Genomic DNA, 12,289 nt, shown 5'->3' on the forward strand with positions numbered 1-12,289 from the left:
TTCATTCAAGACTCCTTAGCTGGGACTTAATGAAGATGGAGTCACACTCAGACCCCACCACCGTGCAGTCAGGGTCCGACGGCTCCTTCCGTGATTTCTCTACACCAATCGTCTTGCCCCATAGGTATCACACAGTAGGCGCCTAGTGAATATTTATGATGGAAAGGGGAAAAACAGAAGGACTCGAAGGGAAGGAGATGTGGGTTCAGAACCTTGTCCCTAGAGCTTTGCATGGGACCTTGGCGGGGTGGGGGGAGAGTCTAAATCTCTGATGGGCATTTACAGTTGATGATAATAGTAACTCTCAATTCATAGCTCTGATGCTGGGAAGATGGGTGAGACTCCATGAGACCATGAGCACAGAGCCTGGTACACAGTCAGCCCGGAAAGCGTGTTGGTGTGGAAAAGAGAGGGAGGGAAAAAAAGAAAAGAAAAGATAAGAGAGAGGGAAACATATCCAAAATGGCTTGAGACTGTTTAATAGGAGTTTCACCTTAATGGGCCTCAGGTTCTTGTATCAAATGCGTTCATTTATTTAAAACAACTGCTTTTTCTGTAGCGCCTACTATGTGCTCTGTATCAGGACACTAGCCTCCACCACCAGCCCTTCAACAGGGATCTACACGCGGATCCACCCGCCCCAAATCTAACCACTTAATCCCAGGCTCCATCGCTTCCCTGTAGGCCCTGCCCTTCGCTCTCCCGGCATTACAAGGAGACCCAGGGGTCCTGGGCCCAGCCCTCGCCCCACCGCAGCCCTGCGCTCAGGCCCCAGGGGGGAGTAGGGGAGGGAGGAGCAGGACCCGGGTCCGGTCGCAGCTGGTCTATAGCTGCGCCAGACCTGGAAGTTGCTCAGGTTCCTGGTTCCCACCGGGGCCAAGAGTGACACCTGACCCCGGGGGATTGTGAAATGGAGTGAGGTGGCAGCCCGCCCGCCGGGGCCGCTGAGCCCTCTCCCCCCGCGAGCGTCGCCCCACCCCTGCCCCACTCTGCCCCGCGCGCGTGGTTAAATCCCCGCACCCGGGCGGCGGTTCACACCTGCACCCCTCCCGGCGCAGCACCATGCCTGCTCGCCGCCGCGGCCTGCCCGCCGCCCCCCTCCTCCTCGGCCTGCTGCTGCTCTGCTTCTCCGCCATCCCAGGTGAGCGGGGCGGGGTACCCCGGCGCCCAGGGCGGGGGGGGGGGGGCGCTCCCGGAGCGCCAGGGCAGGGCCGGGCCCAGGTGCACGTAGCTTCTCTGGGAGCTGGAGAAATGGAGGATTCCTGGGGCGGAAGTGGGGAGACCCGCGAAGGCTAAAATTCGAGGATTCCCTGGTCCCTGGAGGTGGTGACTCCTGGAGCTGAAGGTGTGCGGTCCAGTGAGCTGGAGGTGGGGGACACCAATGGCGGCTGAAATTTGGGGCAGACCCTTTGTGCCGAAGGTGGAGACTTAGTTGCGGGGTGGGGGGAGAAGGGTCGGGGAGTGGGGGGAGGAGTGGAACCCTCTGCCGAGACATCGGAAGCTCCTAGATGCTCAGATGTGCGGGGGTCCCCCGAGGATTGAGGGCTCTGAGGACAAGGCCCTGTACTCACAAGTGTCGGGGGCCCCGGGCCTGGAGGGGGGCCCTCTGAAGGCTTTAAGGGGGGGGCCTAGGGGCAGAGACTGAGAACTCCTAGGAGCTTGAGATCTGGGGCCCGGGGAGCAGGAGGCGGGCGTCTTCCGGGACTAAGGCTTCTGGCCCCACTGACCGTGCGCCTCCCAGGCAGAGAAGCAGAGAAAGCGGGCGTATGCCCCCAGCTGCAGGCGGACCTGAACTGTACGCAGGAGTGCCACTCAGACGCCCAATGCGCCAGCAACCTCAAGTGCTGCCAGGCCGGCTGCGCCACCATCTGCCACCTGCCCAACGGTAACCCCGGGGCGCCCCGTGCGGGGCGGGGAAGGGCGCGGCGGGCTGGAGGAGGCCGCGGGCAGAGATCGGGGCAGGGGGGGCGCTCCCGCCGCACCCCAGGGACCCCTGCGGAGTGGAGACAGACGGAACCAGCTCCGCGCTCTCTCGCGGGGCCCGGGGGGACAAAGGCGTCGCTGAAGCGCAGCGGGGGAGCGGGGGAAGGGAAGTCCCCCACCCCTGGCCGGATTCCATTCCCTGGTGCGTGACGGGCTTCCGGGCAAGCACAGGCCGGGAAGGTGTTGCCGGAGGTCAGGGCACCTAGTTCGCAGTTTCCTTCCCAGCCGGTTGGAGCCGCAGGGAAGCCCGGGGCAGGCGAGTGGGCTGGGTCCCAAGACCTTGGGCGCTCAGCGCTCTCTGAGTCCCTCCCCTGGTGCCTCCCCCAGCGCTGGGGGAAGGGCTTGGAGCGCCCCGCCTGGCAAGACTCCCCGGCTTCCTCTGTCGAGGCGGAAAGACACTTTACAGAATTAGCAGAGCGCCTAGCCCATCTTAAAGATGTGATTGTGAGCGGCAGAGAAAGGTTCTTGCCCAAGGTCACACCGTCACCGCGTGACTTGGCATGAGTCATAGCGAAGTTCAACTTTTGCCCCTTCTTGGAAGGCTGGTTTGAAGGAAGTCGGGACTCCTCCTAGAGCACCCCTCTATAAAACACCCTCTTCCACTGTAAGGAGAGAAAGAGCTTATGTGAAAGCCTGGGTGGTCCAGAAAAGGTCCTTCCTGGAGCTTACCCTCCCCACCAGGCAACCAGGAAGCTCATCAGAGCAGGGGGTGGCCTTCGACCAGATGGAATCCAAGCTTCTCATTTATCGGAGGGAAGACTGAGGGCGAGAAGCAGGGATATGAGCTGGGGTACCAAGGTATTGTGACTACTGGTCTTCACCCAGAATATAGCCCCTGCCGTCTTCCTGCTCTTTCTTCCAAGATACCAGCAGGGGCTGGGACCATTTATAATCAGAGACCTCAGATTTGTGAGCAAGGAATCGGGGAGGTAGAGGGAAGACTGGTCCATCAGCAGCTCCTGGGTCTGGAGGCCTCTAATCTGGAGCAGAGAGAGGAGGACCAGAAGGAGAGGTGGAGATTGAGAGAGAGGAAGCATGAGGGAGGCAGACAGACAGATGAGAGAGAGGTGCAGGGGGACAGGAGTGCCTGCCTGTTAGGTGCAGTCTTTGCTGGTTCCTTGCCTCAGATGGACAGACTGAGGCAGGAAGAGGGACGGAGCGAGAGGGCCTCCTGGACTAGGGTCTTAGTTCTGCCCTCTGCTGGTTGTGTGATCCTGAGCAAGTCGCTTTACCTCTCCAAGCCTCTGCTTTCTCATCGGCAAAATGGGGATGATGATCCCAAACTCTGTAGGATTACCATGGGGGCTAAATGGCATAACATACTAAAGATGTGTTTGTGGAGAGTAGATACTCTACACACATCGGCGTGTTTTGTCAGTAAACCATTCCTGATTCCCTTTTGTCCCAGAAAAGCTCAGCATCCAGATCTCCTGGCTTTTGCAAGGGGGTGGGTCTCTCTGCTAGAACGCTCCTGTCCTCTGCAGCTGATCAGCCTCCTCTGTGCCTGTGTTTGGCCTTTGGCTGGGCTTGCTCCTGGGGCTTCTGGGAATGGAGTCCCGCTCCCTTCTCCTTGACCCAGGAAGTTGAGCATAGGTTGTGTGTGTGTGTGTGTGTGTGTGTGTGTGTGTGTGTGTGTAAATGAACGGTGACTGCCTGGGCTCAGGTCTTGGTTTTACTTCTTACCAGCAGTGTGGTGTTGAGTGGTGCCTTCACCTGTCTGTGCCTCACTTTCCTGGTCTGAGATAGGAACAGGGTTAGAAGCAGCCCTGACAGAGGAAATACTTGATGTGAGGATTAGAGAGAAAATGGGTCTACACCAAGAACACTGTAAGCGGCACATCTCTGCGGTGCTGTGAGTGCACCGTGGATGAGTGGGGCGGAGGGGGGTCGAGGAGTGAGTGAAGAGACTGTGGGTGCACAACCCCTCATGCGTGCACAGCTTACGAAGCAGCAGGATGCACAGTGCACAGACTCTGGAGCCAGATTCCTGGGCTTCCAATCTTGCCTCCACCCAGTCATAGGCAAATTACTTAACCTCTGGGTGCCTCATCCATAACACAAGGAAATATTAACAGTACCTCTCCCTCTTATAGGATTATTGTGAGGATCAGAGAGGTTGATGTATGTAGAGTGCGTAGAATAATGCCTGGCGCACAGTAGGAGCTAAGTAAGTGCTAACTTATCGTTACTCATTCTTATTGCTGTCGCAAAGCAGTTTGGCTCCTCAGTGAGAAGGAGTGCTTGTGTATGGCCCCCAGGCTCCACCCCAACCCCAGGACGCGTGAGGCAGCTGAGCGCTGATCCTGTGTACCACCTGAGGACACAGCCTGTACCACCTGAGGACACAGCCGCTCCGGGGTGGGGTTTCTGCTCTCCAAGTTAGGCCACAGAGATAGGAAAAGGCAGAGCCGGGCCTCGACCTGACATCCTGTGATTCCAAAATCAAGGATGGAGGAAGCAGGAGGAGGAGGGGCGTGCAGACCGTCTCCCTAAGCGACCTTGGGATCAACTCAGGCAGCGGGCAGCTCTGCAGCTGGTGACACAGGGGAGGGCGCTGGGAGGTGGCGCTGTGGACAAGTGTTCATCTCCCGGCATCCCCTCCGACCACTCCCCCTTGCTCCTTTCTCCCCAGAAAAGCAAGGTTCCTGCCCCCAGGTGAACACTGACTTCCCCCAGCTCGGCCTGTGCCAGAACCAGTGTGAGGTGGACAGCCAGTGTCCCGGCCTGCTGAAATGCTGCTACAATGGTTGTGGGAAGGTGTCCTGTGTCACTCCTGTCTTGTGAGGTAGGTGTGGGAGGGGGGTGGAGTGCACTGATGCCTCCAGGTAAAGATGGTGGCCAAGGAGGACCTGGTTCATGTCTGTCCATTTATTTGCTTTCATCCACTCAGCAAGTATCTGTTATCTGTCATGTGCCACGCACGGCTCTGGGTGCTGAGGATGGCCCACGCATGGGCAAACCACACAAAAACTCCTCTCTGATGGGTTTTACGTGCTAATGGACAACAAAGAAGAATAAATAAGCGAGCGTGTCCTGTAGAACGTTCGAGGGAGAAAAGTACCCTGGAGTCAAAAGAAACAGAAAGGGGGTGGGGGAGGGGCAGGATGGGCAGGAAGCAGGGTTGGCATTTTTTTTCACAGGGGCGCTCAGGGAAGGTCCCACCCAGAAGGCAGCATCTGAACAAAGACTGGCCAGAACTTGAGGGAGGGGGGAGGGGGCGTGAGGCTCTCTGGGGGGAGTGTCACAGGCGAGGGGCAGCAGGTGCAAAGGCAGGAGCATCCCTGGTGTTTCAGGAAAAGCCAGGGGGGGGGATGGGAGCAAGGAGAAGGAAGAGGAAGGTCGGTCAGGGGTAAGTGGAGCAGCTCCTTTGGGGCCTGATAGGTCATTATAGGACTTTGGCCTTGACGCAGAGATGTTGCCGCCATGGAAATGGGCGTGCTTTGACTTAGATTTGAAAAGATTGCTGCGGCTGCTGGGTGGAGAATAGGCTGTAGAGGGGGCAGTGGAAGACGCAGGAGACCAGCTAGGAGGCTCCTGTGAGAGATCGGCTGGGAGGTGGCCGACCAGGGGAGGACGGTGGCTGCGTTTGGGACCTGTGTGAAGGTAGATGGGACAGTATTTGCTGATGAACTGGGCTGTGAGGGACAGGGAAGATTTACTCTGATTCCTCAGCATGCACTTAGAAAGTCTGCAGCCGTGTCCTGGGAAACGGGACAGTGGACAGTGCCGGCGGGGGGTGGGGGGGGGAGGCGAGAAGCTCTTTGCATGTGGCCAGTGGGAGGCGAAAGCCTGATCTTTAGTTTCACCAAAAGCTTGGCTTCTCAGGACACACATGACAGACAGGAAGTACATATTTGAAGTGTGAGGGGCACTCGCTCTGTAGCAGGCTGGGGCCACGTTTGGCCACCGCTGGTGGCTCTGCCCGTGCAAGGAAAGGGTTGTGGAGCCTCCCTTCCTCTGGCAACAACTAGAAACAAAACGATGTCAGGTCCTAGAGTAAGTGTGAGGAAGCAAACAAATACAAGACCCCAAGCATGTGTTTGGTTGGCCCCTGGGGAGGTCGGGCACTGTGCCCTGGTCTCGGGGCCAGGTGCCAGGACCCTTCCTCACAGGGCTTGCAGCCCCGTGGCTGTGGCAGAAGGATGGACGGACAGTCCCAGTGCCTGTCATCAGTGCTGCAGCGGGGGAAGGGCTGAGCGTGGGGGGCAACAGAGGAGGAAAGCCCCATGGGGTGGGAGGTGAGGGGGTGGCGGGAGGGAGCAGGCTTGGCAGAGGGATGGCCCTCCCTGGCCAGCCCTCAAGGATGACTAGAAGGTCATTTGTGGGGTGAGGTGCAGGAGGAACAAGAACCTGGAAGTGCCCTTTGGTTGAACTCTCAGTATTGATGGTGGGGCTCCCTCGATAAGCCCTCAGCCCAGGGATTGACCGGTCACTGGTGGGACCTGGTATCGCCCACGTGAGAGGACTGAGGCCACAGGGAGGGGAGGGTGTGCCCGAGGCCCTGCGGTTGCTATTTCAAGGCGTCCCTTCATTGCCTGGGAGGGAACCAAAGTCTCCACGGGCCCAGAGCTCTCCCGTGATGCCAACCATCTCCTGCGTCCCTGACTGACAGAACGTGGCTGGACTTTGTGGCCAAGAAGACCTGGGTGTGGATTTCACTTAACTGCCTCTGACACTTAACTAGCCTTTTTACCTCCCTGAGTTGCAATTATTTTGCTTGTAAAATGGGATCAATAAGACCTCCTTGACCAGCGAATCCCAGCTTTACCTAAGGAATGGAAGCATTCGCACTTCCTGGTGGCAGAAAGGCTCTTAGATAAGTGATGGCTGTCCCTCAGAAAGGCCCCACCAGTCAGTTGGGCCACGGGTACCCAGGTGTGTCCTGGGATGGTCTGAAGCAGAAGAGGTGAGTCTAGGACCTGCAGAGAAGTGCGGGCAGAGCCCCCAGGGCCTCAGGAAGGTGAGGCTGCTGTGTGTGTGTGTGTGTTGGGAGGGGAGAGTCGGGAGGGCTTTGCTCCAGAATTTAAGCTCTGTGTCTTCTTGTCTCGTATGTTGGGTATCGCTGTGGGTGTATTATTATGATTTTCTTCCTCCAGCTCCAGCCACCACAGCGCGAGGAGTGGGGGAGTGGAAGTTTCTGCCCGGCCCTGCCCGGCTCCAGCCCAGCCGCCCTCCCCTCTTTCTGGCCTCTGCACTCCCTCCAGAGCTGAGCACAGCTTCTGCCTTTTGCACCCAATAAAGTGACCATTCCCAGCACTGGGGGGAAGGGCCATGGCCTCCATTCTTAACCTTTCTGCCCCTGTCTCCCCTGACTCTAGATTGATGGGGGGGGGGGCCGGCGGTGGTGACCAGGTCATCCTGGCAAAAAGTCCAGGGAAAGATCAACTGAATCAATGAACACTTGCTCAGGCTCGGCTCGTGTACGGCTTGTGTAGCAGCGCTTTCTTTGGGAGGTTGGTCGTTGTCTTTTCCGCGGAGGGACGTGGAAGAGAGAACAGGCTCAGAGACGTGATGGAATGCTTCCGAAGTCCCTCCCGCTCATGGCCGGGCCCGCAGCACTTCTCTGTGCCCTGGACCCAGGGCTGGGAGACTTGCTTGTGAGATCTCCTGGAGCCAAAAAACAACCCTCAGTGTAGCTGATGACAGTCCCGTGTTCCAGACCAGGAATCCAGCCACTGACTTGCTTGCGGCCACAGGGACAGAAGTTGGCAAAGCTGGTGTCCTTTGATTGTTTTTCATCTATCCATTTATTTTAATGTTTATTTATTTACTGGGGGGGGGAGGGGCAGAGAGGAGAAGGAGAGAATCCCAAGCAGACTCCACGCTGCTGCTGGTGCAGAGCCTGACACCAGGCTTGAACTCCTGAAACATGAGATCACGATCTGATCCAAAATCAAGAGTCAGATGCTTAACTGACTGAGCCACCCAGGCGTCCCTTAACTGGTTTTTAAATCAAACCATTATTTTGTATAAATAATACAGTCACATGACCAAAATTCAAAAGGTAAAAAAAAAAAAAAAAACACCTCGAAAGGGTCTTTCATACTTGACTCCTTCCCCTGCCCCTCCCCACTATGGGGGCAACCAATTCTGCCAGTTTCTTATGTGTACTTTCAGAGACCTAGCTCTGTGTCGGTCCTCACCCTCTCCACCCCTTTCTTTCCCACTCTTTCTATTTTCTTGTCCCCTCCCCCCATCCCTTTCTCTATTCTTTCTCTTCCCCTTGCTCTCTCTGTCCCTTTCTGTTCCTCCATTGCCTTTTTTTTTCCTGTCCCCCCCTCCATGCCCCTCTCTATTCCCTTCTCTCCGTGCTCCTCTGCCCACCCCAGGGCCGCTTTTACCTCCTTGTCTGCTCTACCCACTGTGGGATGTGAGAGATCAGGGCAGCTTGAGGGCAGTTGTGTGGAGAGAGAAGAGCTTGGTAGTTTGGTGTTTGGCCAGTCTTATCTTTCTCCTCTTCTTGTGGGTCCCTGCCCCAGGCCATGAGCCAGGCAAGACCCTAGGGCTTCTCCATCCACCCCGTTAGGGATGCAAGGTGAACACGGAAGTGTGGGTACTCAGTGCATAAGGCTGCCCCTTGGCGGTAGATGGCAGTGTACCTTTCTCTTTTCTGATTTCTGTCCCTGCCCAGGCTTGAGTCCCCCGAGCCCTTGCAGGCAGCAGCAAAGGCATCTAGAGATGGGCTGGGTAGAAGCCCCATAATGGGACCAAATGTGTGGCTGCCCTCCCCCCCTTCTCACTTTCCCCAGGTTTGTACGGGGAGAAAATCCTAGGCAGGGTCCCACCTAACTCAGGGATGGCAGAGGTGTGCCTTTGTACGCCTGCCGCCTTTCCCCTCCAGCACCCACATCGCACACCTGCGTCACTCATGCTCCTCGGCTCCCTAACCCAGGGCCCCAGGAGGCTGCGACCAGCTCCCTACTGCCCGGGGCCAGCAGGCAAATTTGCTCCTCCCGATTTCACTCAAGAAATGAAGTGCCACCTTTAGAATATCAGACTTGGTGGCTGAGATTTTACTGCATGAGAAGGCTGCCCAGGGCCACCTGAGTAGGGATCTGAGGAAGATGGACCCTTGCGCCCTTCACCAGAAACTTGAATGGGGGTGGGGCTTTTTCAAGGGGGTCCTGGCCCACGGGCCTCCTGGGGAAGATTAAGTGGGGAGAACCACTTACATTCCTTGGAGTTACCAAGGATCCTAGTGATGAACAGGAAGAATCTGCTAGAAAAAGAGGGTTAAGGGGTTGAGTGGGTCACATGAGAAAATGGGTGGGTTTGGAGGAGCCCCTGGCCCAGGAGATTTCTTTGATCAACTTTGCTATTGAGTGGCTGCTGCTGGTCAGGGACTCTGAGGGTGTTTGGTTGAGGGGTGTGAAGAGGAAAGAAGGGGGAGCTGCTCTGAACAGGCCCCTTCTGCCCCTCTTCCAGGCCTCCATGTTATGTAGCCAGACCACAGCCGTGCTTAGTTTGGGCTAGGAGGGAGGTGGCTCCCGGGGCCAGGAGTGCTGGTAAACTGTTGGCTCCAGATGGGACTATCACTCTCGTGGAACCTCCTAGAACCCCTCAGTCCTGTTGATCCCCCACCCCCAGAGTTCAGGACAGGGTTTCTTCCTGCCTTTACTTTCTCTTATTTCCAACATCAAACTGCTTTTTGCTGATGCCTCTGCACCCTATCTCCAGCCCAGAGGGCTGTGTATGGTAACACCCATATGGAAACAAGCATCTCTTATGCAGGAAAGTGCAGGCTTCGGGTTGGACGGAAAATAGACGTTACACACACACACAAAATGAAGTTCTAAAGACAGGCCAGTAGAGGATAGCCCTAGTTGAGGACTAGCATAAGCAGAGGCATTTGCTCACTCAGTAAATATTTATTGAGTGCCTGCTATGTATAGGTGGCTCGGGGTTAGTATCAAGGAGGTTGTGTGTGTGTGTGCACACGCGCATGTGTGTTCCTGTGTGTGTGTGTAAGAAAGAACTCACACATGTATACCATGTCAAGTGGTAACACAAAGATGGGTAAGAGGACTGATGAGTCCCAGGAATGGGATAGAGGTGGGTGTGGCTTCTTTGTAGAGGGTGTTGAGGGAAGATCTTTCATTAGGCGTCATTCAAGTACTGAGTAGGGTGAGGGAGGGCATGAGCCATGTGACAATCCATGGGAAGAGAAGTCCGGACCCAGGAAACTTCCAGAGCTAAGGACCTAAGATCAGAGTGTGCTCTGAGTATTTGAGGATGGTCCAGGAGGCTAACGTGGTTGGAGTAAATGAGCAGTCAGGGGCACAGGGGAGATGAGCTCAGGGAGGTAGTGCGGACATGGATTAAAGAGGGCGCTGTGGTCACTGCAAAGACTTTGCCTTTTATTCTAGGGAATTTAGGAACCACGGGAGGGGTCTGAGCAGAGATGTGCCTTGATCTATCAGACTTGTGTTTCAAAAAATCTTTCAGGTTGTTATGTTAAGAATAGACTCTAGGGGGCGATGTGGGAGCAGGGAGAGCAGTTACATTACCGCCGCAGGGCAGGGAAGAACTGCCCCTTTGTTCCTATGTCTTCATATAGTTCCTGCTTCTCCCCCGCCCCACACCCCACCCACCAGGCCCCGCAAGTGCCGCCCCGACGCTTGGGCAGCTGGGATGTACCAGCTGTGTGGCTCCTGTGGCTGCTCCCTGGACCCGCTTGCCCTGCCCACGGATGCATCTTCGGGAAACCAACTCGTAAAATAATCATATTGCAAACACACTAAATCCCCCACCTCCTGCCGCAGCTGATAATTCTACCACAGGGTCATGGCAAAAGTGAAGGGTGAGGAAGCATAAGAACAGTGTGACGGCTGACCGATCACCAACGCTCCATTCAGTGCTGCAGTCTGTTGCTGAGGGTCCGGTTTGCTCAGCTCTGAAAGGTGGTACTTGAGGGGAGTGCTGTGACCCCCGCAGCCGCGGAGCAACATGGCATTTGTAGCACCTGCCTCACCGGGAAGACGTCCTAGATTCAGAAGTCTCTGTGTGTCCCCCCTCAGCGGGCACATCAACCCCAGGGCCCAGCCAGACCAGACCTGTTGGGGTGAGCTCATTACACACAAAGATGGGATCCCTCGAGCTGCTCTGTCCCCAGTGTTTGTGCCCCTTATACCTGAAGCAGCCCTCTGGCAATTTTTCACCAGATGAACCATCCGAAGCCTGTGGTTTCTTACAGGTTAGGGTTAGTTTTAGGATTATGGGCAGGTCTGGGCACCAGGGGGATAGGCGATGGAAAGCGGCTGCCATCTGTGTGAAAACAACAGCTCACCAATGCCCACAAGACCCATTTGAACCAAACTCCAGGGAGCAATCTACACAGACTCATGAGTAGGTGCCTGGGTTGGCTGAGCGGTTTGGAGCACAAAAGCCTCCACATCGGCTCGTTCATCATCTCTGATGAAGGGCCCAAAACTGTGCTTTGACGCTACATAACATCTCTCACATCTTAATATGCTAGTGAGGCGTGGACGCGCCATCACAGGACAGCTCTCCGGTTTGGGGAATTCCAGTTGCCTGTGGTTCAGAATGCAGAGTCGCCCTGTTGTTTCCCCTACTTTAACCTATGGTTTCCTGGGACTCTGTATTCCACACTCCCCATAGCTCTGATTTGGTTGGGCTTATTTCTCCCTGGCGTTTTCCTTTCCTATCCTCTCCTCTCCTCTCCTCTCCTCTCCCTTTCCCCTTTCTTTCCCCTTCCCTTCCTTCCTTAAGATTTCTTTCTTTCTTTTTTAAAAGAGAGTCAGAGTGTGAGCAGGGGAAGGGCAGAGAGAGAGGGAGACGCAGAATCCGAAGCAGGCTCCAGGCTCCAAGCTGTCAGCACAGAGCCCAATGCAGGGCTTGAACCTTCGAACCGTGAGATCATGACCTGAGCCGACATAGGACGCTTAACTGACTGAGCCACCCAGGAGCCCCTGCCTTTTTTTTTTTTATTCTTTCTCATGCTTTTATTCTTTTCTTTCAACTTTTAAATTTGACATAATTTTAGACTTCCAGATGCAAGAGTAGTGCCGAGGTTTCCTGCATACTCTGCATCTATTCATCACATACTTACATTTTCCCACATTTTCATTCATTTTTTCCTTCCCTCCACACCCCACAACATGCTTTTCTGTAGCATGTGAGAGTAAGTTGCAGATGTCTTAAATATGTCAGTGGATTTCCTTTAAAATAAAGGCATTCTCTTAAATAGCCACAGTACAATAATAACCACATTCAGGAAATTAACATTGATATGATACTATTATCTAATATACAGACTGGCTATGTAATTTATAGGAACTGGTGCTAC

The 12,289-nt window shown here is 55.4% G+C and overlaps 1 protein-coding gene across 2 annotated transcripts; it reads left to right on the forward strand.

The window, feature by feature from the left end:
• Positions 1–839: 839 nt before the first annotated feature.
• WFDC2 (WAP four-disulfide core domain 2) lies at positions 840–11,758 on the forward strand. Of its 2 annotated transcripts, none has more exons than XM_039248509.1 (4): positions 840–1,141; positions 1,742–1,885; positions 4,616–4,768; positions 11,737–11,758. In XM_039248509.1, exons 1-3 carry the CDS (start codon positions 1,063–1,065, stop codon positions 4,765–4,767), a joined length of 375 nt encoding a protein of 124 aa, XP_039104440.1. In that variant the 5' UTR covers positions 840–1,062; the 3' UTR covers position 4,768; positions 11,737–11,758. The 2 variants fall into 2 exon arrangements, with proteins under 2 accessions (XP_039104440.1, XP_039104439.1); XM_039248508.1 differs by lacking the exon at positions 11,737–11,758 and adding an exon at positions 7,080–7,271 and having other exon boundaries at positions 845–1,141.
• Positions 11,759–12,289: the final 531 nt, after the last annotated feature.

This window comes from Hyaena hyaena, unplaced genomic scaffold, assembly GCF_003009895.1.
Source record: "Hyaena hyaena isolate Hyena2069 unplaced genomic scaffold, ASM300989v1 scaffold_312, whole genome shotgun sequence".
In the NCBI taxonomy this organism is placed as follows: Eukaryota; Metazoa; Chordata; class Mammalia; order Carnivora; family Hyaenidae; genus Hyaena; species Hyaena hyaena.

What these genes read in the sequence shown, in the direction of transcription:
- WFDC2 (XM_039248509.1), top strand. Translation starts at nt 1,063, where the DNA reads ATGCCTGCTCGCCGCCGCGGCCTGCCCGCCGCCCCCCTCCTCCTCGGC. An exon ending in CTGCTTCTCCGCCATCCCAG is followed by an intron (nt 1,142 to 1,741) that starts GTGAGCGGGGCG and finishes TGCGCCTCCCAG; the next exon opens with GCAGAGAAGCAGAGAAAGCG. An exon ending in CATCTGCCACCTGCCCAACG is followed by an intron (nt 1,886 to 4,615) that starts GTAACCCCGGGG and finishes CTTTCTCCCCAG; the next exon opens with AAAAGCAAGGTTCCTGCCCC.